Source organism: Pongo pygmaeus, chromosome 10 (genome assembly GCF_028885625.2).
Source record: "Pongo pygmaeus isolate AG05252 chromosome 10, NHGRI_mPonPyg2-v2.0_pri, whole genome shotgun sequence".
Taxonomy (NCBI): domain Eukaryota; kingdom Metazoa; phylum Chordata; class Mammalia; order Primates; family Hominidae; genus Pongo; species Pongo pygmaeus.
The window spans coordinates 49596324-49617112 of record NC_072383.2 but is presented as its reverse complement, the minus strand read 5'-3'; the positions used below and the strand labels follow the sequence as shown (position 1 = coordinate 49617112).

Here is a 20789-nt window from a genome sequence, read left to right as displayed (position 1 = left end):
GATGTGCTCATTAACTTGAGTGTGGTAATCATGTCACAATACATACATGTATCAATTCAGCACCTTGTACACCTTTGTTACAATTTCATTTGTCAATCACACCTCGATAGAATTGGGAAAAAAATAAGTAAAAGGAAATGCAGAACCGCAAGTGAAAAGGAGGCCCATAAGCACTTAGCTAGGCGAAGCCTGTTCCCCTGAACACTCTTAAGACCCTAGAATTCCATGTTTATTAGTACGTATGTCACAAACATGTCCTTATGTCAACTCTTTCCACCAAATGTTGTTTCCCCCACACCCCTGATTTCATCTGCCATCTCTCCCAAATTCACATTCTCCATCCCAATCCCAGCCCTGTCATACACATCACCTCCCTTCTGAGTTTCTGGAAAGACCACTTTCCTCACAGGCATGTCCTCCTCCTCTGTCTGGTCTCAGGACTTCTCTTATGGACGCCTCCTCCTCACTCTTCCATGGAGCTCAGCTCAGCTCAGGCTCCAGAGCTGTTTTCCTAGTTTGGTGTCTAACAGCTCTGGGTTCAGTCGTCACTTGTTGACCACCTCCCTCATCTGCGTCTTGGAGACAAAGCCTTGTCCTTTTTCTTTTATGAGACAGGGTCTTGCTCTGTTGCCCAGGCTGAAACGCAGTGGCCCAATCATGGCTCACTGCAGCCTTGACCTCCTGGGCTCAAGCAATCCTCCCACCTCAGCCTCCCAAGTACCTGGGACTACAGGTGGTATGCCACCAAGCCTAATTTTTTATTTCTTGTAGAGATGGGGTCTCCCCACATTGCCCAGGTTTGTCTCGAACTTCTGAGCTCAAGCTATCTTCCTGCCTCAGCCTCTCAAAGCGCTAGGATTACAGGCCTATGCCACCACACCAGGCCCAAAGCCTTTTCTTCTTCTAGGCTGTGAATTCCAAATGGCACCCTACAGGGTCCAGGACAAGAGGCTGTAGCTCCAAAGGGCTTGGGATATGTATAATAGCACCTAACAGTAAATAATAACTGACACTCTCAGGGGGCTCCTCTGGGGCCTGACCCCATTGTCAAGAAACGCTTTTCTAAGGTGGAGAAATCAGGCTGATGGGAAAGCCGCAGGAAGCTGGCTTCTTACCTCATAACTCTGCCACCAGTTGGGGATGTTAGGACGCAGCTTCTGATCACATACAACCTTTCGCATTTCCTCAATGGAAGGGTCAGAGGGCACTAAGTCGTAATATGGCAGCTGATATTCTTCATGGACTCCTGGGAGAAAAGAAAATATCTACCTGAGTTATCAACAGCAGGAAAAGATTACTCAGAAGCCAGTGACAAAACCTACATTGTGCTCTGTAAATACCACTACCCCCTAAGGTTCCTTAGAAAGTTAGTTAATTCTAAGTATGGAACAAGAAATACACAAAAGGGGCCGGGCATGGTGGCTCATGCCTGTAATCCCAGCACTTTGAGAGGCCAAGGCAAGCGGATCACCTGAGATCAGTAGTTTGAGACCACCCCCTGCCAACACGGTAAAACCCCATCTCTACTAAAAATACAAAAATTAACCAGGCATGGTGGCAAACACCTGTAGTCCCAGCTACTAGGGAGGCTGAGGCAGGAGAATCGCTTGAACCCTGGAGGCAGAGGTTGCAGTGAGCAGAGATCGTGCCACTGCACTCCAGCCTGGGCAAGAGTGCAAGACTCTGTCTCAAACAAAACAACTAAACAAAAAGAAATACAAAAGAGTAGCCAGGAACATTTTTTTTCATGGCCAAAGCAAGGAATCTATCAAAGACTACTGGGGTCACATCAAAAGGCACCAACTCGATAAGCTCCCAACTGAGCAAAGATGGGAACCTTTAAAAGTAACAATAAGACAAATAACTTCAATGGAAACAAATATTTTTAAAGTCTAAAAAAGGAAACTTCAGTCACCTCTGTGGGAGGCTACAGAACCACCTCATTATTTTGAAAAATGGTAAATAAGTGGAAAGAATCAAGTATTTTTTCTGCCTCTCCTATTCCAACTATATATCATGGGAACCAAATACATATGTAGGGGAAGTAATCATTCGCTTAGTTTTGGACAATATCACCATGGCACGTTAACAACACAAAAATAGAGAACCAACGCTATGCAACTTGTCACGGAAGGACAGAGGAACCCCTGTGAAGGATACGTGTCCCCGAACCCCCAGAAATGATTCTAGCTGCCAGATCTAACTACCAATTCATAGGAAATACCAGGAAGGGTAGAATATGTGAACTCTACCTAAGCAATCTGCAAAATCTAGCCTGGGAAATTCTACAGGACAAATGACCTGGATTCTCCGAAAAAACAGAGTGGGAAGAAAAAATGAGGGGGAACATGTAGACAAGAAGAGATGTAGGAGGTGTATTCATCAACTGCAGGGGATAAAACTTATTGGAACCCCGATTTGAACAAACTACTTTAAAAATTTAGGAGACTGGGGAAATCTCAACACTGACTAGATGTTAAGTGATATTAATGTTTGCCAGGCACAATGGCTCACGCCTGTAATCCTAGCACTTTGGGAAGTCGAGGTGGAAGGATTGCTTGAACACAGGAGTTCAAGACCAGCCTGGGCAACATGGTGAAACCCCGTCTCTACTAAAAATACAAAAATTAGCAGGGCATGGTGGTGCACCTGTAGTCCCAAGCTACTCAGGAGGCTGGAGTAGAAGGTTCGCCTGAGCCTGGAGAGGTGGAGGCTACAGTGAGCTGTGATCACGCCACTGCACTCTAGCCTGGGTGACAGAGTGAGACTCTGTCTCAAAAAAAAAAAAAAAAAAGCATTAAATTTTTTTTTTTTTGAGAGTTTCACTCTTGTCACCCAAGCTGGAGTGCAATGGCACGATCTCAGCGTAATGCAACTTCCACCGGCTGGGTACAAGCGATTCTTCTGCCTCAGCCTCCGAGTAGCTGGGATTACAGGTGCCCGCCACCACACCCGGCTAATTTTTGTATTTTTAGTAGAGACAGGGTTTCACCATGTTGGCCAGGATGGTCTTGAACTCCTGACCTCAGGTGATCTGCCCTCCTCAGCCTCCCAAAGTGCTGGGATTACAGGTGCGAGCCACTGCACCTGACCCCTAATGTTCTTTTTTTTTTCTTTTTTGAGACGGAGTCTCCACTGTTGCCCAGGCTGGAGTGCAGTGGCACGATCTCGGCTTGCTGCAATCTCCACTTCCTTGGTTCACGTGATTCTCCTTCCTCAGCCTCCCAAGTAGTTGGGACTACAGGTGCACACTACCACACCTAGCAATTTTTTTGTATTTTTAGTACAGACGGGGTTTCACTATGTTGGCCAGACTGGTCGCAAACTCCTGACCTTGTGATCAGCCCACCTCGGCCTCCAAAAGTGCTGAGATTACAGGCATGAGCCACCGTGCCCGGCCTAATGTTCATTTTTTAAAGTGTGGTAATAGCATTGCATTTTTTTAAGTCCTCATCTTTAAGAACTACAAACTTAAAGATTTTCCATAATAAAAAGATAGTTTTAAAAAGCCAATTTAGGCCAGGCACAGTGGCTCACGCCTATACCCCTAGCACTTTGGGAGGCTAAGGCAGGTGGACCACCTGAGGTCAGGAGTTCGAGACCAGCCTGGCCAACACAATGAAACCCCATCTCTACTAAAAATAGGAAAATCAGCCGGGAGTGGTGGTGGGCACCTGTAATCCCAGCTACTTGGTAGGCTGAGGCAGGAGACTGGCTTGAACCCAGGAGGTGGAGGTTGCAGTGAGCTAAGATTATGCCATGGCACTACAGCCTAGGTGACAAAGAGAAACCCTCTCTCAAAAAAATAAAAATAAAAAGCCAATTAATTTTTCTCAAGCCCTTTTCCAGAAAAAGAAAAACAAAACAAAACAAAAAGCCCTGCTGTCTTGAGCTAAGGAGACAATTTTATTTTATTTTTTAAGCAGAGATGGAGTCTTTCCTACCTCAACCTCCTGAGTAGCTGAGATTACAGGCGCCCACCACTACACCTGGCTAATTTTTGTATTTTTAGTAGAGACAGGGCTTCACATTGGCCAGGCTGGTCTCGAACTCCTGACCTCAGGTGATCCGCCCACCTTGGCCTCCCAAAGTGCTGGGATTACAGGTGTGAGCCACCATGCCTAGCCTTTATGTCTGGCTAATTTTTTATTTTTGTAGAGATAGAGTTTCACCATGTAGCCCAAGCTGGTCTCGAACTCCTGGCCTCAGGTAATCAGCCCACCTTGGCCTCTCAAAGTGCTGGGATTACAGGTGTGACACAGTGCCCAGCCCGGGCAATATTTTTAAATAGAGAATTGGACTTGGTAATTATCTAAGGGGTAGTTAACAGGCTTAAGCTCTGGCCTCAGCCTGTCCGAGTCTGAACCCTTGTTTACTAAAATAGTTATGTGACCTTGGACAAATTTCCTAACTTCTCTGTGACTCATCTGCTTCATCTGTAAAATGGTGATGATAATAGCACCTACTTATTATTTACTTGTAGTAGTAAAGATTAAATGAGCTTATACATAGCAAGTGGTGAATAAATGTTAGTATTATTATATATTTAGCCTCAATTTCTGGATGTCATAAGAAGAAATAAACTTATTCACAGTTTAAGACCTGTGTGACCAGATTTTTCTTAGTCTGTTTTTTGTTTGTTTTTTCTTTGAGATGGAGTCTTGCTCTGTCGCAAGGCTGCAATGCAGTGGCTCGATCTTGGCTCACTGCAACCTCCACCTCCAGGGTTCAAGTGTTCTCCTGCCTCAGCCTCCCAAGTAGCTGGACTACAGGTGTGCACCACCATGCCCTGCTAATTTTTGTATTTTTAGTAGAGACAGGGTTTCACCATGTTGGCCAGGATGGTCTCAATCTCTTGACCTCGTGATCCGCCCGCCTTGGCCTCCCAAAGTGCTGGGGATTACAAGCGTGAGCCACTGCGCCTGGCCTCTTAGTCTGTTTTACTGCATATACTGATCAAAATTTAAGAGGTCCAATTCCATGAATACTACCTGGGCACTATTTCCATAATTTGGATTTTACCAAACACATCATAAATGGAAGCTGGAAAAGGGTATTAATATATAAAACAGTTCTGCTGGAAGACTTGTCATATTTTTTGTAGATTAGATTTTTTTAATTTTTAATTTTTGTGGGAACACAGTAGATGTATATACTTATGGGGTACATGAGATGTTTTGATACAGGCATGCAATGCATAATAATCACATCAGGGAAAATGGGATATCCATCCCTTCAAGCATTTACACTGTGTTACAAACAATCCAATTATATTCTTTCAGTTACTTTAAAATGTACAATTACATTATTGACTATAGTCACCCTGTGCTGCTATCAAATACTAGGTCTTTAAAAAATATGGAACACTTCAGGAATTTGCATGTCATCCTTGCGCAGGGGCCATGCTAACCTTCTCTGTATCGTTCCAATTTTAGTATATGTGCTGGCGAAGTGAGCACCACCAGTTCTTTTTTTCAATCACTTTCACTGCCCTGGAATCTCTTATATCACAGATAAATGGCTGAGAGTAGGGATCTAGAGGTCCTGGAACTTGATCATGTGGCAGAATAAGTGGAAATTATCATAAAATACTGATATACTAAGTTGACAATAAAAAGTGTTTCTGCTAAATCTGATACTATTTCTTACTGGATTCTGTCATGAATAAGAAGCTGCAAATGCCAACGATTTTTAACTGTGGGAGTGCACTTTTATGAATCTAGAAATTAGCACTATTATCTTAACAAGGAAACAGCAGGGTTTCCCACGAATGTGGCTTGGGAGCCACTGCGTTAGAATATGCTGCTTCTGCTGTGAAGGAGACCACTGCACGAATCCCGTGCTATTCGCACCGGGCACTCCCCGCCACGGACTAATAAAACAATGTTTGTTTGTTTATAAAGCCAAACGAGCCTTCAGAATGGTTACCACAACACACAACACTATTCAACGAACTGATCCCTGAAGAATAAACACACCCTAAGCATAGCTACCTCCACACCTTTGATGGCAACCTTAAACGATGATTCAGGCTCTGGCAACAGGCATCCAACAGGTTGTAAAAAGAAAGGGGGCAGTAAAACAGCTTTGGGTGATCCAGCATCCTGGAATGGGAGGTAGGAGCAAAGGCAAAAAAGAAAGGTACCTCCAGAATTGCATCTTCGAGCAATCTCCCAATATACAAGCCCGAGGGCATAAATATCAGCACATTTAAAGGAGTCAAAGTGTTTCATATTAATGGTTTCATCAAGTACTTCAGGGGCCATGTATCTGCAATAGCAAAACAAACATGGTCACGCACAAAACATGATGATTGCTCTCTTTAAATCAAAGTATTGATTCAGGAGCCCTCTGAATGTGGAAGAGTATCACCCTGATAAAGTCCCTTGGGGCAGAAGAAGTGTACACATCTCTTCATTGCAAACTCCCATGTTTTAGATTTGATTCTAAATACTTCAGCACAGATTTGGCAATACCAGGCTACTATGATGTGTATCTCTATTTTTAACCATCAAGATTTGTTTATTTGGCCAGGTGCGGTGGCTCACGCCTGTAATCCCAGCACTTTGGGAGGCCAAGGTGGGCGGATCACCTGAGGGCAGGAGTTGAGACCAGCCTGGCCAACATCGCGAAACCCCATGTCTATTAAAAATACAAAAAATTAGCCAGGCATGGTGGCAGATGCCTGTAATCCCAGCTACTCGGGAGGCTGAGGCAGGAGAATCACTTGAACCCAGGAGGCGGAGGCTGCAGTGAGCCACGACTGCGCCATTGCACTCCAGCTTGGGCAACAAGAGCAAAACTCCATCTCAAAAAAACAAAGAGAGAGTAAAGATTTGTTTATTTGAAGCACGTTTTGACTTCTTGGCAGAAGTCCTTGTAATGTGGGTCACAGGGGCAGTAACAGTACATAATGTTTGGCTGACACCAGGGTCTTTCACTTTATTGAATGTAGTCACAGTGATGGGTTGAGCTTAAGTTTCATTCCGAACTTCTTTTGTTATCTTACCTGACTATAGATATGTCAAAATTAATTCTAGAGGTGGTCAGTGGCACCCTTAATGACTCTGAGTAGTAATTATGAATAATTACTATGATTCCAGCCACCCAGCCCCCACAATAAATCAGGGGATAATCTTAATTAAATTCATTTAGATTCAGCAGATTTCCACCTCTTCCACTCTATTGCAGTCCCATTTCCAACTCATGAAGTCAATTTGCAATCACAGCTCCTTACTTCTTACCTCACTTCTGCATGAAGTGGGAAGCAGGCCCATAATCTTGAAGGGTGCCCCAAATCTCTATCCTGGGTTACCTCTGCTATAGTTTGGCAAATCTGCTCTCCAGTCCCTAAGCACATGCTCCCTGCCTCCTTCACAGCTCTCTGCACAGGAGATGACAGTGTTTTCCCTCTTTCCCGAGCCACACCTGTTGCCTGCTATCCTTCTAAATCCTGCTCTAGATTGTCCTTCTCTACCCTCCGACCTTAATACCACCAACACCAATGTGCATACAGTTTATGGAGCTGTGCTCTCAGCACTTTTATCTGTTAGATGCAGTGATGCAACTTTCCAATGTGGGGAGTGCATGTTCAATTCAACTTTCAGTGGGCTGAGAGCAAGGTCCTCGCCTCCTTTTTTGACACCTCCTTCTCCTGCGCATACGGGAAACGGCACAGATGGGATACTCAATAGAAGCTGCTTAGCAAGGGCAGAGTATCAGGCCCTCCTACCGTTTGGTCCCCACCCTCTGATTCGGGGCAATGTCGATGGTGTCAGTGACTGCATCGTGACGGACAGCCAGGCCCAGGTCTGCTATGGCACACATGCCATTTTTCTTCACCAGAATGTTCTTTGACTTTAAGTCTCGATGAGCAATTCCAGGCTTCCCTGGCAGAGAAAAAAACAGGGATCTTTACAAAGAGATGTTATAAATGTTAAAAGCATAGACTATGCAGCCAGACTGTATAGGTTTGAGTCCTGGCTTTGCCTCCTGCTAATCCAGTGACCCTGGAAAAGTAACTTTAGCATCCTCTGTACCTCGGTCTTCTTATCCATAAAATCAGAATGACAGTACTTATTTCATGGGACTGTTGTGGGGATTAAATGCATTCATGTAGCTAAGTTAAGACCACAGAAGGACATGTGTATTTAGCTAATATTTGTATTAATATTTACTACTACTACTCGCCTTCCCTGAGCAAATATGCTCAGGAACAGAAGTGCTGAGGGACTGAAGGGAAGTTGCTGCGATGCCTAGTTCTCAGAAGGAAACAGGCCTGATGATGAGAACTGGCACTGCACAGGCTATAGGAATAGGATCTAACTTTCATGGGTGATTTTCCATTGTGGCCCTGGTCAACCAGGCATCAGGGATCACACCTGCCATTGTGACAAGATCCAGGATCTCCCAAAGAGCCGACATGATAGTTAACAAGCAGCAGAGCTTCAGGTCTTCTTCCTCCAGGAAAACCTTCCCAGATTAGTAAGGCCCAGCATCTAATCCACCAAGTGGCCTTTAAGCCAGCTGTCCCCATCAATGAACATGGAAATCACTAAACTGATGTTCCCCGTACACTGGTTTATCTTTTTAGTTCCATTTTTTCTCATGTCTATTGTGGGATTCTAAGATGATTACTCCTTCATAACAAATGACTATGTCAAGCCATTGATTGACACGTAGCTGAATATTGATGTTATAGGGTTCCTGAGGGAGTTCTAAAGACAGAGGTGAAGGGAACACCCTGTAGATGCCTCACTTAAGTGAAGCTCAAACCTCCTTTCCTTTAAATTAAACTAGAGTTCCTGAGGTCCAGCCTCAACTTCCTCAGTAAAAAGGAATTCTAGGAACTAAATCAGGACACTGCGGACCTTTCATGCCTACATCACTTCACCGCTCCTGTGCTCGTCCACTCACCTTGGGTGCCCACGATCTCCATGTGCAGGTGTGCCAGCCCACTAGCAGCAGACAAGGCCAGCTTAATCATCCCCTCAATTGTCACTGTGTACCGGTTCAGATAATCAAACAGGGACCCATGCTCATGATAGTCAGAAACAAGCCACAGCTGTGTCCAGGTGCCATTATCTGCAGAGAACCACAGATGAGTTCCAGAAAAAGCGTAACTATCAGCAAAACAGTGAAGGTTAGTAAGGATGAGTGTGTACAACACAAAATCCAGTTAGACTCCTGAATTCACATTTCCCACCTCCACGCCCCCTGAAGCCCCATCTAGCATCCTTTCATTTATAGTGGTCTACCAGTTTGGGACCTCAGCAAGGACAGGGGAACACCATTTCTTTCTTAGGACTGCTCCTGATTTCTTTTAGGTGAGCTGTAGGATTCTGAACATTATGTCAAATTTGAAATGTGAGGTACTCAGGAAAGAGGACGCATATGCCTGGGGAAGGTAACAGCTATCACCAGCTTTGTCTGCAGCACTGCTTTGATCCTGACCAAGACTTGCTCATCTGCAAGGGAGAACCACAATGAGCTGGATCTACCACCACCAAACAGGAAAGCCTTGGAGGGCCTCCTGTGTCCCAGCGACCCCCTGAACACAGCCCAAACACAGCACCTGTCTCATCTGTAATGTTTCTTTTCAGTCTGTTGTTCTTACCAGGCTATGATACCTCTGTGAGTAGGAAAGATCTCCTTTATGCATTACTGGACTCCAGGCCAAAAAATGCTTTTCAGTGCATGAACAGCCCACTTCCAAGTATTCCCAGAAAGGCATCTCATCCTTCACAGGAGCAATAGAAGGTAGAGTGCATACACTTTATTTTCTCTTTTACACTACGGACAGCAGGAAGGGGGAGAGCAGGAGGAGGGAGAAAAAGAAACACCAAAGCCAGGAATCGAATTAAGCCATGCCGCTGTCAATTGGAAGACTGGAAATTGAGTTGAAATCTCCAAAATTCCAGGCTGGCGCTGATTCCAGGGCACCATACTATATATACCCCATGTTAAAAAGGCAAGAACGAGGGAGTCCGATTGTTTCCCTTTCCTGGCCTTAATGTGGGTTTTGAAAGCCAGATCCCTACTCACACAAGCTACCAGAATCAATAAAGGGAATGGATCCTAGAAACGCACACATCTTGGCTTCTCTTATCACAAACAAGGGGCCCACCCAACACACTGCTTCTCGCACTCTAACCAGCCCCAAAGTCCTGAGGACCCTGCAAACAAGTTCGAAGAGAAGACATGATTTGATCCTTTTAAAACATGTAAGATTTAAATTTTATCAAAAGGTGATAGTTTTAAAAAGGAATAGCTTACTCAGCGGGAATAAAAATCTTGCTCTTCCCCTTCCTCCCTTGTATTGGAGTCTAAAGCTCCTCAGCTTGGGGGCAGCAGAAGCCATTACAACTTCCCATAGCAATGTGAGGAATGAGCAGTCTGCTGTTGTTTCAGGAATGAAAAACAAATAGCATCTTCTGTAGGCTTTGTAGACACTAACTTCTAAATTGCACCGTGCCACAGGAGCAAGTCATGTCACAACTTCTAGAGAGACCCTTACACAATGTGAACCAGCCACTCATGGCATCCTCTCTGTGCTCCGGGTGCCACTACCTGTCCACGTGTCTGTCCCCTTCTTCCTGGGAGCTCTGTGAGGGGAGGGACTGTGTCTTGCTCTTATGTGTGATGGTCCAAGCAGCCAGCAGAGGTCTGGCCCACAGCAGTCAATAAATGTTATAGAATTAATGAATGAAATTTTAATTACTACCCACTATCTTCAGAATGGAATACAATCCTCTCAAAAAGGCCCCTCATAATCTGGCCTCTGCCTCCCTCTCCACCCACAGCCATCCAAGTTACTTGCTGGGTCCCAAACCTCACCTTCGCACATGTCTGCAGGGCCCTTCCCTGCAAGGAAGGTTTTTCTTCCTGACCAATTCTTGCCACCTTTGTCTCAATTGGGCTCAGGTGCAAGTCAGCCCCAATTTGTGCTCAACAGAACAACTCGTGTTTACCTCCTCTAATCACCCTTACTCGTCATCCTTTGCTAGTCAATGAGGTCCTCAAACATAGGGAGGTGCCCGGCACACAAGAGATTCAAAAACTAAAGCAATAAAAGGGAGAGGAAGAAGGAAAGAAGAATCCTCAGGGACAGGACTGACCAAGAGCAGAGTCTGAAGGCGACACTTTGTGGACTACAGGCTTTTCTGTCGTATCCTCCTTGCCAGGGTTGAGGCCACAATTCCTCACCCTAGTGATTTTCTTTCTTTTTTTTTTTTGAGACGGAGTCTCACTCTGTCGCCCAGGCTGGAGTGCAGTGACGCGACCTCAGCTCACTGCAACCTCCGGCTCGCTGCAACGCGACCTCAGCTCACTGCAACCTCCAGCTCGCTGCAACCTCCGCCTTCTGGGTTCAAGCAATTCTCCTGCCTCAGCCTCCTGAATAGCTGGGATTACAGGTACGTGTCACTGTGGCCAGCTCATTTTTGTATTTTTAGTAGAGATGGGGTTTTGCCATGTTGGCCAGGCTGGTCACGAACTCCTGACCTCAAGTGATCTGCCTGCCTCGGCCTCCCAAAGTGCTGGGATTACATGCGTGAGCCACCGTGCCCAGCCCATCCTAGTGATTTTCAAAATAAGCTTACAGGACCCCCTGCAGGAACTACACTGGAGGTGGGTTTGGGGGAGTGGAGAAAGAGAAATTGAACAGGTAGGGTGAGGGGATGTATCTTGTTTATCTGAGTAAGAACTGCTTGTTTATTTGCTTGATAACCTGGATTTCTGTATAAGCTTTTCATGGAATAAAAGGCTCCACACTTTAAGGAAAGCATGGAAACCTTGACCTTACTCAAGTTTTCTCTCTACGGGTTACAATGATGAAGGCAAACAGAGCTGTGCGCCCCACAGCTATGTACTTTCTCTAGCATCCTCCATCTGGGAATGCTGTATCCAAGCCCAGCCCTTACCTTTATTGTCAGCGGCAATAAATCCAAGGATGTTTTCATGGCGCAGCATGACTGTCTGGTATATCTCTGCTTCCCTGAACCAAGACCGTTCTTCACGAGAAGAGAATATTTTCACAGCCACATCACCACCCCTCCAGCGGCCCCGCCATACTTCCCCAAACCGACCCTTGCCAATAATCTCTTGTAAAACGATGGTTCGGGCCACTGTGCGCTGGACAAAGAGGGGTAACCCTGTGGACCAAAGAATAGGAAGAAACCTGACATTGCAAATTTGACAAATTTTCCAACCCCCACACTAATTGGCACAACGGAAACACCCTTAACATGGTGTCTTCATCCTACACTGGTCCACTAACCATGGAGAGCTGCTGCTGCCCATACACATTTCTAGGTAATCTACCAGAGGGCTGAGCCAGGCGGAGAGATGGGGAAAGAGTGAACACAAACAGGAAACGTGTATGATTAGCTACTCCTTATCTAAGCAATTTCTCCTCTCAGTAGGCACGGATGGTAGATTTGAATGTAAATGTTTGACCAGATTTACCAACTCTTCAGCCAGCCACCTGTGGGCCGATCCACCCACATCTGCTTTATTTTGGTGGAGGAAGGAAAAAGGGCAGAGAACATGAAAGTGTGGGCTCATGTGCTGGGGGCCACCTTTTGGCTGTTCTGCTTATTAGCCACTAGAGGGCAGTGCTGTGAGGCCCATGGGTTCCCATCTCCGAAGAGAGCAATGCTCTGCTCACAAGTGAACTCCAGATGTAGAATGGAGGACTATCTATGTTTAGTCTAAGATTAACTTTACTGTCTTTATAAAACTCAACATTGCTTCATTTGACTCATTCAATGTATCTCTATGTATCCAATCACCCTTACCATCACAAGTGACTCTTAACTGTCTTACTCCCACCTCCAATCAAATAAATAAATACATTATTAATCCCTAGGTCTGGTAGATGGGAACTACCATTTACTGCATGCTTACTATGCATTAGGCTCCATGCTAAGGGCTTTACATAAATTATCTCACTTCCCCAAACCACCTGGAAGGTAAGGCACTGTTATCATCCCCATTTTATAAACAAGAAAACTAAGGCTCAAAGAGGAGGTTATGTAATATTCAAATTCATACAAGCAGTAAGTGGCAAAGCAGGGCTTAAAATCTAGGACTGTCTGACTCTATAATCTATGCTTTTAATGACAACAGTATAGAACCACCAAAATGTTTCTCAAATTAGCCCCCGCCTCTCCATCTCCGTCCGCCTGTCCTACTTTTGGACCTTCTCTAAAAGACTTCCAACAGGTCTTTTGCCTTCCATCTCAGCCTGCTCTTGCCCTGTGCACCCACACACACCCCGCCTCACCCCACCCTTCCCAACAGAAGGCTGGTAGTGAATGAATTCATCCTCCACACCACTGCCAGAATTCCTTCCAAAGGAAAAAATGAACATTCATTTCCCACATGGAAACTTTCAGTAGAAGCCCCTTACCTAGAAGATAAAGGTCAGCCCTCAAGATCCTCTACACCTGGGCCTGACTTCCCCCCTGCTTCCCCAGCACAAGCACATCATGCTGGTCTCCTCATCATAAAAGTTCTTTAAACATACAGTGGACCTTCATGCCTTTGTCTTTTTACTCAAGGTATTTTCATTGGCCTGGAATGTTCTTTGCCCTCTTGCCTCTCTTAAAAATTCCAACTCATTCTTCAAGACTCCTTTTTTTTTTTTTTTGAGATGGTGTCTCGCTCTGTCACCCAGGCTGGAATGCAATGGTATGATTTCGGCTCACTGCAACCTCCACCTCCTAGGTTCATGTGATTCTCCTGCCTCAGCCTTATTACAGGTGCCCGTCACCACACCCAGCTAATTTTTGTATTTTTAGTAGAGATGGGGATTTCATCATGTTGGTCAGGCTGGTCTCAAACTCCTGACCTGAGGTGATCTACCCGCCTCGGCCTCCCAAAGTGCTGGAATTACAGGTGTGAGCCACCATGCCCGGCCTTTTTTTTCTTTTTTAATTTTATTTTATTTTTATTTTTATTTTTTTTTTGAGACGGAGCTTTGCTCTTGCTGCCCAGGCTGGAGTGCAATGGCATGATCTGGGCTCACTGCAACCTCCGCCTCCTGGGTTCAAGCGATTCTCCTGCCTCAGCTTCCCGAGTAGCTGGAATTATAGGCGTGCGCCACTACACCCGGCTAATTTTTTGTTTAGTAGAGACGAGGTTTCACCATGTTAGTCAGGCTGGTCTTGAACTTTTGACCTCATGTGATCTGCCCATCCCGGCCTCCCAAAGTGCTGGGATTACAGGGGTGGCTGCCTGGCCTCAAGACTCCTTTAAATGTGCCCTCTTCTGTGAGACTCTTCCCAACAATTCCTGTGTCTCTGATCCAATCCTGGGTCAGCCTTTTCTTTTTTTTTTTTTGAGACAGAGTCTCGCTCTGTTGCCCAGGCTGGAGTGCAGTGGCTTGATCTCGGCTCACTGCAAGCTCCGCCTCCCAGGTTCACACCATTCTCCTGCCTCAGCCTCTTGAGTAGCTGGGACTACAGGCGCCCGCCACCACGCCCGGCTAATTTTTTGTAGTTTTAGTAGAGACAGGGTTTCACCGTGTTAGCCAGGATGGTCTGGATCTCCTGACCTTGTGATCCACCCGCCTCGGCTTCCCAAAGTGCTGGGATTACAGGCGTGAGCCACCGCGCCCGGCCGGGTCAGCCTCTTTCTAATCTGTTTAAAACCGTATCACCCAGAAGGTATTCAGTATATACTTATTTAAATGAATTGAAAGTCATATGAGCAGCATGGACTTACTACTTTAAAAACCACATTATTAGAAACCTAACACCTTGGAAGCTCTGCATATTCTGAATGAAGAATATACTAAACCACTCAGAAGGAAATAGTTATTAACCATTTTACCACAGACGACTAAACAACTACCATGGCCCTTCCCTTGTTTCAGCTGGTCTGGGTCTTAAAAAGACTTTGGAAAACCCAATCTACCCTCCTCTAGCAGCAAATCAATTCCCACAGTCAGCCAGGAGGTTCTAACCACTGCCCTACCTCTTTCAACAAGGAACAAGCCCTAGATTTTTGCTGTTTCTAAAAATATGCAGCTTTTAAATATATCCATCATTTTGGTGCTCTCTACTGCAGAGCTTAATAAAAGCAAAGCCACTGAAATTCAGGAGATGTCACAGCTCAAAGTACTCCTGTGTCAAGCAGAATGTCTGGGCATGACTGATGGCATAATTTCCTCACAGAACAACAGTCTTGTCCCACGTCAAGGAAACATACATAAAAACACGCAAAGCTCTCACAAATAAGATCCTCTGCGTTTTAGCTAGAATGGCAACAGTGATCTTTGTGGATGTTTTTTTTCTTTTTTAAGAATGGACTTGAAGCCAAGAATTTGAGACCAGCCTGGGCAACAAAGTGAAACCTTCCACCAAAAAAAAAAAAAAAAAAAAAAAAAAAAATTTCCAGGCTTGGTGGCACATGCCTGACATCTCAGCTACTCAGGAGACTAAGGTGGAGGATCTCTCGAGCCCAGGAGGTTGAGGCTGCAGTCAGCTGTGATTGCACAAGGGCACTGCAGCCTGGGCAACAACAGAGCGAGACCATATCTTAAAAAAAAAAAAAAAAGGAATGCAATACCATTGTCACAAAAATAACGGTTTATCTTCATTAAAAAAATTATTTGCGAGGTGGGTGGATCACTTGAGGTCAAGAACACAAGACCAGCCTGGCCGACGTGGCGAAACCTTGTCTCTACTAAAAATACAAAAATTAGCTGCTGTGGTGGCGCATGCCTGTAATCCCAGCTACTCAGGAGGCTGAGGTAGGAGAATCACTTGAACCAGGCAGGCGGAGGTTTCAGAGAGCAGAGATTGCGCCACTGCACTCCTGCCTGGGAAACAGAGCAAGACTCTGTTTCTAAATAAATAAATACATAAATAAATAAGTAAAAAAATTCTTTTGCATTCATGTTCACATTTAATAGCTAGCTGAGCTATACCCCGAGACCTAAACAACCCCAAGCCCCTTTATCTTAAATTCTCATCTTATGCCAAGGTCCAGTGTTTGGTTCATTTCCCTCATCTGAGAAAGACTTGGTCAACAAAAGGCAGTACAGGAAATAGTGCTGATGCTATGCTGGAGGCCCACACTGCCTTTATTTTCACCCCCACCAAAAACCCTTGGGCAACTGGTACAAGTCAATGATTCACCAAATCCCAACTCTAAGCTTTACTGGATGTCCTTAAACTCCCCTTGTGGTTGCTCAGAGATCAATGATTAGCTGTCACCACCTCACAGGAATCTGGCACACTCCTGTTTCTCAAAAGGGGCCCTGAAATTGAGCACTCCACTGCTCAGGTGGAACCAGCTGAATTTTAATAGATGTACGTACAGTTGCAAAGCTTAGAGAGGCAGGACTTCTGTAGTGGATAATTGTGTACTAGACCTTGGGAATCCCAGGGAATGAGAGATTTTCTGTGAACCCATTATCTTATCTTATTACACGTCAGACTCCAAAATAAGGGGAACTAGGAAACCAAATGACTCAATGCTGGTAGAAACAAATGCAGGGCCCCCAGCCTTCTCTATAAGCACTCTATCCTGCTGGGAAACTGATGAAAGCCAACCACAGACACGATGCCCGGAGAACTCGGTACCTGAGCCAGACCCTGAGGTGGAGAGATCGTAGACAAGATCCTGGAGCGTCTTGTCTTTGGAGAGACACATCTCACATGAGGGATCTTCCATGTCCAGTCTCTGGCGGTTGTGATAGACACGCTGATGATAGTTAATGACAAGGAAAACAATGATGATGATGAGGAACAGGAGGAACACCGGGCCGGCGATGATGCCTACCAGCTCCACCGGGCCCCACATGGACGGGTGCTCAGGCTCCTTGAGGTGACCTGGGTCAAGTGAGAGAGGAGAGGGAAAGAATGAGAAGTAAAAACAAGGGAAAGAGTAAAAACACCTCCCTCAAAGCGAAGAGTGAAAAAGACCCCTTTCCCTGTCGATGTGTTCAGGCTCCCTTGATCTCTCTGATCTTCCTGGGTTAGTCTTGTCTGCCTAGATGCTCTCAAATGCCCAACTTCTTTAGTTAAGGCACCTCTCTCCGCAGTCAAACCCACAACCCACTTGGTAATCTCATGCATTTCGTGGTACTATCCCCGCCTCAGGCCCTACACAGATGCCTGTTTCTGCTCTTTAATTTCCCACAGCTCCTCTAAGCTCTGCTCTAGTTTCTCTCCTTTTCCTGTGGGCTCCACAGTAATGCCTCCTGAATGGTAGACTTGCAAAAGGGTGGTATGTGGTGTTTCTCAGCTTTGGTCACTGGCCTTTTCCTATTCTGTTCCCTCCTCACATCTAACCATCATCCTCCCTTGAGGAGTCACCTTTGCTCGGCTCTGGGGCCATCTCTTTCTGGATCAGTCCCACATCCTCCCGTGGGGATCCCTGCCTGGTTCTTCCACTCCTCACCGCTGCCTATGGCTGCTAAGCCACTACTCAAAACACTGCAGGCACCTCTGGGACGAACTTGAAAATCTGCTTCCTCACCCTCTAATCTACAAAAGCAACTCCTGAGAAACCCCAGCCTTTGTCACCTTGGGGAACATCCAAAAGGCATCTTTATCGTCAAACCAAGTGAGTGGGCAAGAGTAGAAAAAAATGAAACGACGGGGTGCCCTACCTGCAAGCTGAGCCACTAGCCCAACAAGGGCATGCACTCACCACTGGGCACCCTCAAGTCGATCCTGTTGCAGTAGTCAGTGTAGCAGCAGTGGGTGTTGCGCAGGTCCTCCGAGCTCAGGCAGTAGAAGGGCTTCCCGGCAGGGACCAGCTCCACTTTGGGGATGCAGGTGCGCACATGGTGCTCCATCCCATCCAGATTGAAAATGGAAACCATGCAGGCCCCATCTGTCTCACACGTGTAGTTGGCCTGGAGGCAGCTGGTGCACGCACACAGCAGAGCTGCAGGAAATTGGGGAGCAGACATTGACATCAATGGTGAGATCTTTTGCAGGTCCTTTTCCAAACTTAGAATATAATCCCTTAGCATATCTGATGTTCCAAAACAGTTTTTATAGAGATGGGGCCAAAAAGATATCCTTAACTGAACACAACTTCACCTGTTTATTTAGCTCACAAACAAGGCTTTTGAGGCTCCACTATTATCCTCTAAGTGCTCTACTTTATGCCTGTGAGAGACAGAGGAACTACCTTTTCTTCAAATTGAGATGCCTGACAAGAGGAAAGCATCTTCCTTTTGGAGAATGTGGGGCTGCCCCCACTTCATGCAGAGCCACCTAGGGTTCCTGGAGCTATCACCAGCCCTATCTCCCCCAGCAGGAACCAAGCACACCCACGGCTTCCTGCAGCATGCATGCTCTCACACATTCTTTTGCTGCAATGCTTTTTTCCTGCCTAATTCTTACATATCCTTCAAAATTCAACTCAAATGTCACTTCTTTTGAAAAGCTTTCCCTGACCACTCCATTATTGTCCTCCTGCCTTTAGAAGTCCAAGTCAGGTGCCCCTCTCATTCACGAGGGGCAAAAAGGATATCCTCCAAAGAGGAGAACTTGAGAGCCTCCCTCATGAAGTTATTGTGAGAATTAAGGGAGATAATGCATTAAAGTGCTCAATACATTTAACCCATCCTGAAAGGCCCCTGGATAGCATGGACATGTGTTCACGCATGCGTGCATACATACACATGCACACACAAATTTTTTTCAAACAGGCAGTGTACACAATCACCTCTGGGATTAATGAGTTTTGCTGGGTAAGTATCATACATAAGTATGTCCCATTTGACAGGGAATTACTGCAAATGAATTTGGCGCCTCTGAAAGTCTCTTCAGCAGCCCTGGAATCTGAAATCCTTTATTTATTCAACTAACAAGAATAGCACAGACAGCGGCAGTTGGTTCTCCCCAACACTGTCTCCCATGAGACTAACCTAGCTCTGACCTCTTAGCATGGGCAGGAGTGTTGCTTTGCCCACTAGAACACTGAGGCTGGGGCTCGGAAGTGCTGAAGGAAGCACTCACACATTGGCGGGTGGAGGTGGTGGGGGCCCAACTGAGTCCCAGATCACACACTAAGTAAATACTATCTGGATAACAAGTGGGAATGCATTCACACTATGGCCCCTGGAGATGAGACACTTATGGGCAGTCCCATGAAAAGCTACCCTGTCATAACTCACCAATTTAGGCTGTACATAGTCTATCTTCGTCTCTTCCTCCAATATTCTGAAAGGCATCTCTTGGCTTTTCAAATCCAAAGACAGATTCTAAATATCTCAGTGCCCGACCCCTCCTTCCTTAGGCTTTCTATAAATGAGCCGATTCCTTGGTAGTCCCACCCGAGGAAACCAAGGAGGCAGCCCTGGCAGGTGGATAGACAGTGTAGACAGTGCAGATCTTCACTTATGGCCTGTTGTATTTTTTCACGTTTCATCAGATCCCTTTCTTCTGGGAGAAATTCCAAAACATGCAGCCTCTTGCTTAAGAGTTTGGGTAATGTTATTTCTTAAAGTCAGAACATTTAAAGTAGGTGCCTATTAGACTAGGATCCAACTCATAAAAGGGATTTTTAAAAGTAAATTTCTCCTGAATTTTTATTCTAACCCATTTAGACACAAAAAAGACTAAGGAATCACTTCATTTTCCCTTCCAAATACCTTTGTTTGCTCCCTCTCTTATTCTTTCTGCTTTTACATTTACTTCTGAAACTCTCAGAATACTTGATCCAAACCTCTTTTACTCACACTGAAATCTTAACTCAAGAAAGCTAACTCCCATTCCCCTTTGTGGCAGTGGGGACATTCAGGCACTTTAAAAGGGGTTCCCTATGGAAAGCATACCTCTCAATATTTGTGTTGTGATGTCCAGCAAAGAGAACAACATTGGTTCTATTTTGGGAAGCAAGAAGGGAAAAGTAACAACTTCAAGAGAGGACTATTCTGAGCACAGTGAGACACAAGCCCAAACCCACAGTTGCCTTTCAGAAAAGCGCTCACTCCAGAGCCCACCAATTAGAGGGACTGAATAGTCAGCAGCCTCTGCTTCCAGATACTTATGCTTATTTCGTTAGTTCACAACCTCTTTCACAGTGATTCATTCTGGAGAACGAACACACCCACACGTGGCTCATTATTTTTGGGAAGTACTTAAACAATCTTGGTGTAAGACAGGAAAGAACAAAAGTGGTGAAATCTATGCTAGACAGGACGAAGAACGGAACTGGGGGCTGGGCCGTGTGGGTTTGTGATAAGGCGCTGGGTGAGTCCCTGAGCCTATCTGGGCCTCAACTACCCAACCAGAAAACACCATTTATCTTACAGAGATGGTATGAAGATTAGCCAAGCAACTGCTAAGAGCTGCGGGTCCTCTGAGAAAGGCCACTCTACACATATCTATGTCTAATTACATATTTTACAGAGTGAGAAGTATGAAAAAGATATATTTTAAAGATAACTACCACCGCTGCCCATACCCCTGAAAAGGTCAGAATTACCATCACTAGGAGCCACAGTGGGGATCATAGCAGGAACAGGTCAGAAAGGCTCAAATGCCAGCTTTAATATTAACCACATGACCTTGAGCAAGGTACTAACCTTCCTGCACCCGTTTCCTAACCTGTAAAGTGGGGCTGTTAATGTGCAGCGTTAGGCAATTTTGTTGCTGTGTGAACCTCACGGGTGTACTTACACAAACTTAGATAGCATAGTCTAAGTGGTGTAGCCTCTTGCTCCTAGGCTAGAAACCTGTACAGCATGTAACTGTACTGAATACTGTAGGCAACTGTAACACAAGAAGTATTTGTATCTAACACAGAAAAGGTGAAGT

General features: G+C 45.5%; 1 protein-coding gene and 1 non-coding gene across 3 annotated transcripts in view; both read right to left on the bottom strand.

The window, feature by feature from the left end:
• The window catches only part of ACVR1B (activin A receptor type 1B), a 45764-nt gene that overhangs the window by 3944 nt on the left and 21031 nt on the right, over positions 1-20789 (bottom strand). Inside the window, exons 2-9 of one of the 2 annotated variants that reach the window (XM_054444152.2) lie at positions 17665-17904; positions 16593-16841; positions 11922-12152; positions 10276-10398; positions 8917-9084; positions 7733-7889; positions 6146-6270; positions 1116-1246 (exon numbers count right to left, since the gene is read on the bottom strand). In XM_054444152.2, the coding sequence (XP_054300127.1) occupies positions 1116-1246; positions 6146-6270; positions 7733-7889; positions 8917-9084; positions 10276-10398; positions 11922-12152; positions 16593-16841; positions 17665-17904 (1424 nt within the window). The remainder of the gene's footprint in view (positions 1-1115; positions 1247-6145; positions 6271-7732; positions 7890-8916; positions 9085-10275; positions 10399-11921; positions 12153-16592; positions 16842-17664; positions 17905-20789) is intronic. The other variant, XM_054444151.2, reaches the window with a different exon arrangement.
• Positions 5353-5459, bottom strand: LOC129011139 (U6 spliceosomal RNA). Its single transcript, XR_008493251.1, has one exon. It is a non-coding gene; the product is annotated as a U6 spliceosomal RNA (small nuclear RNA).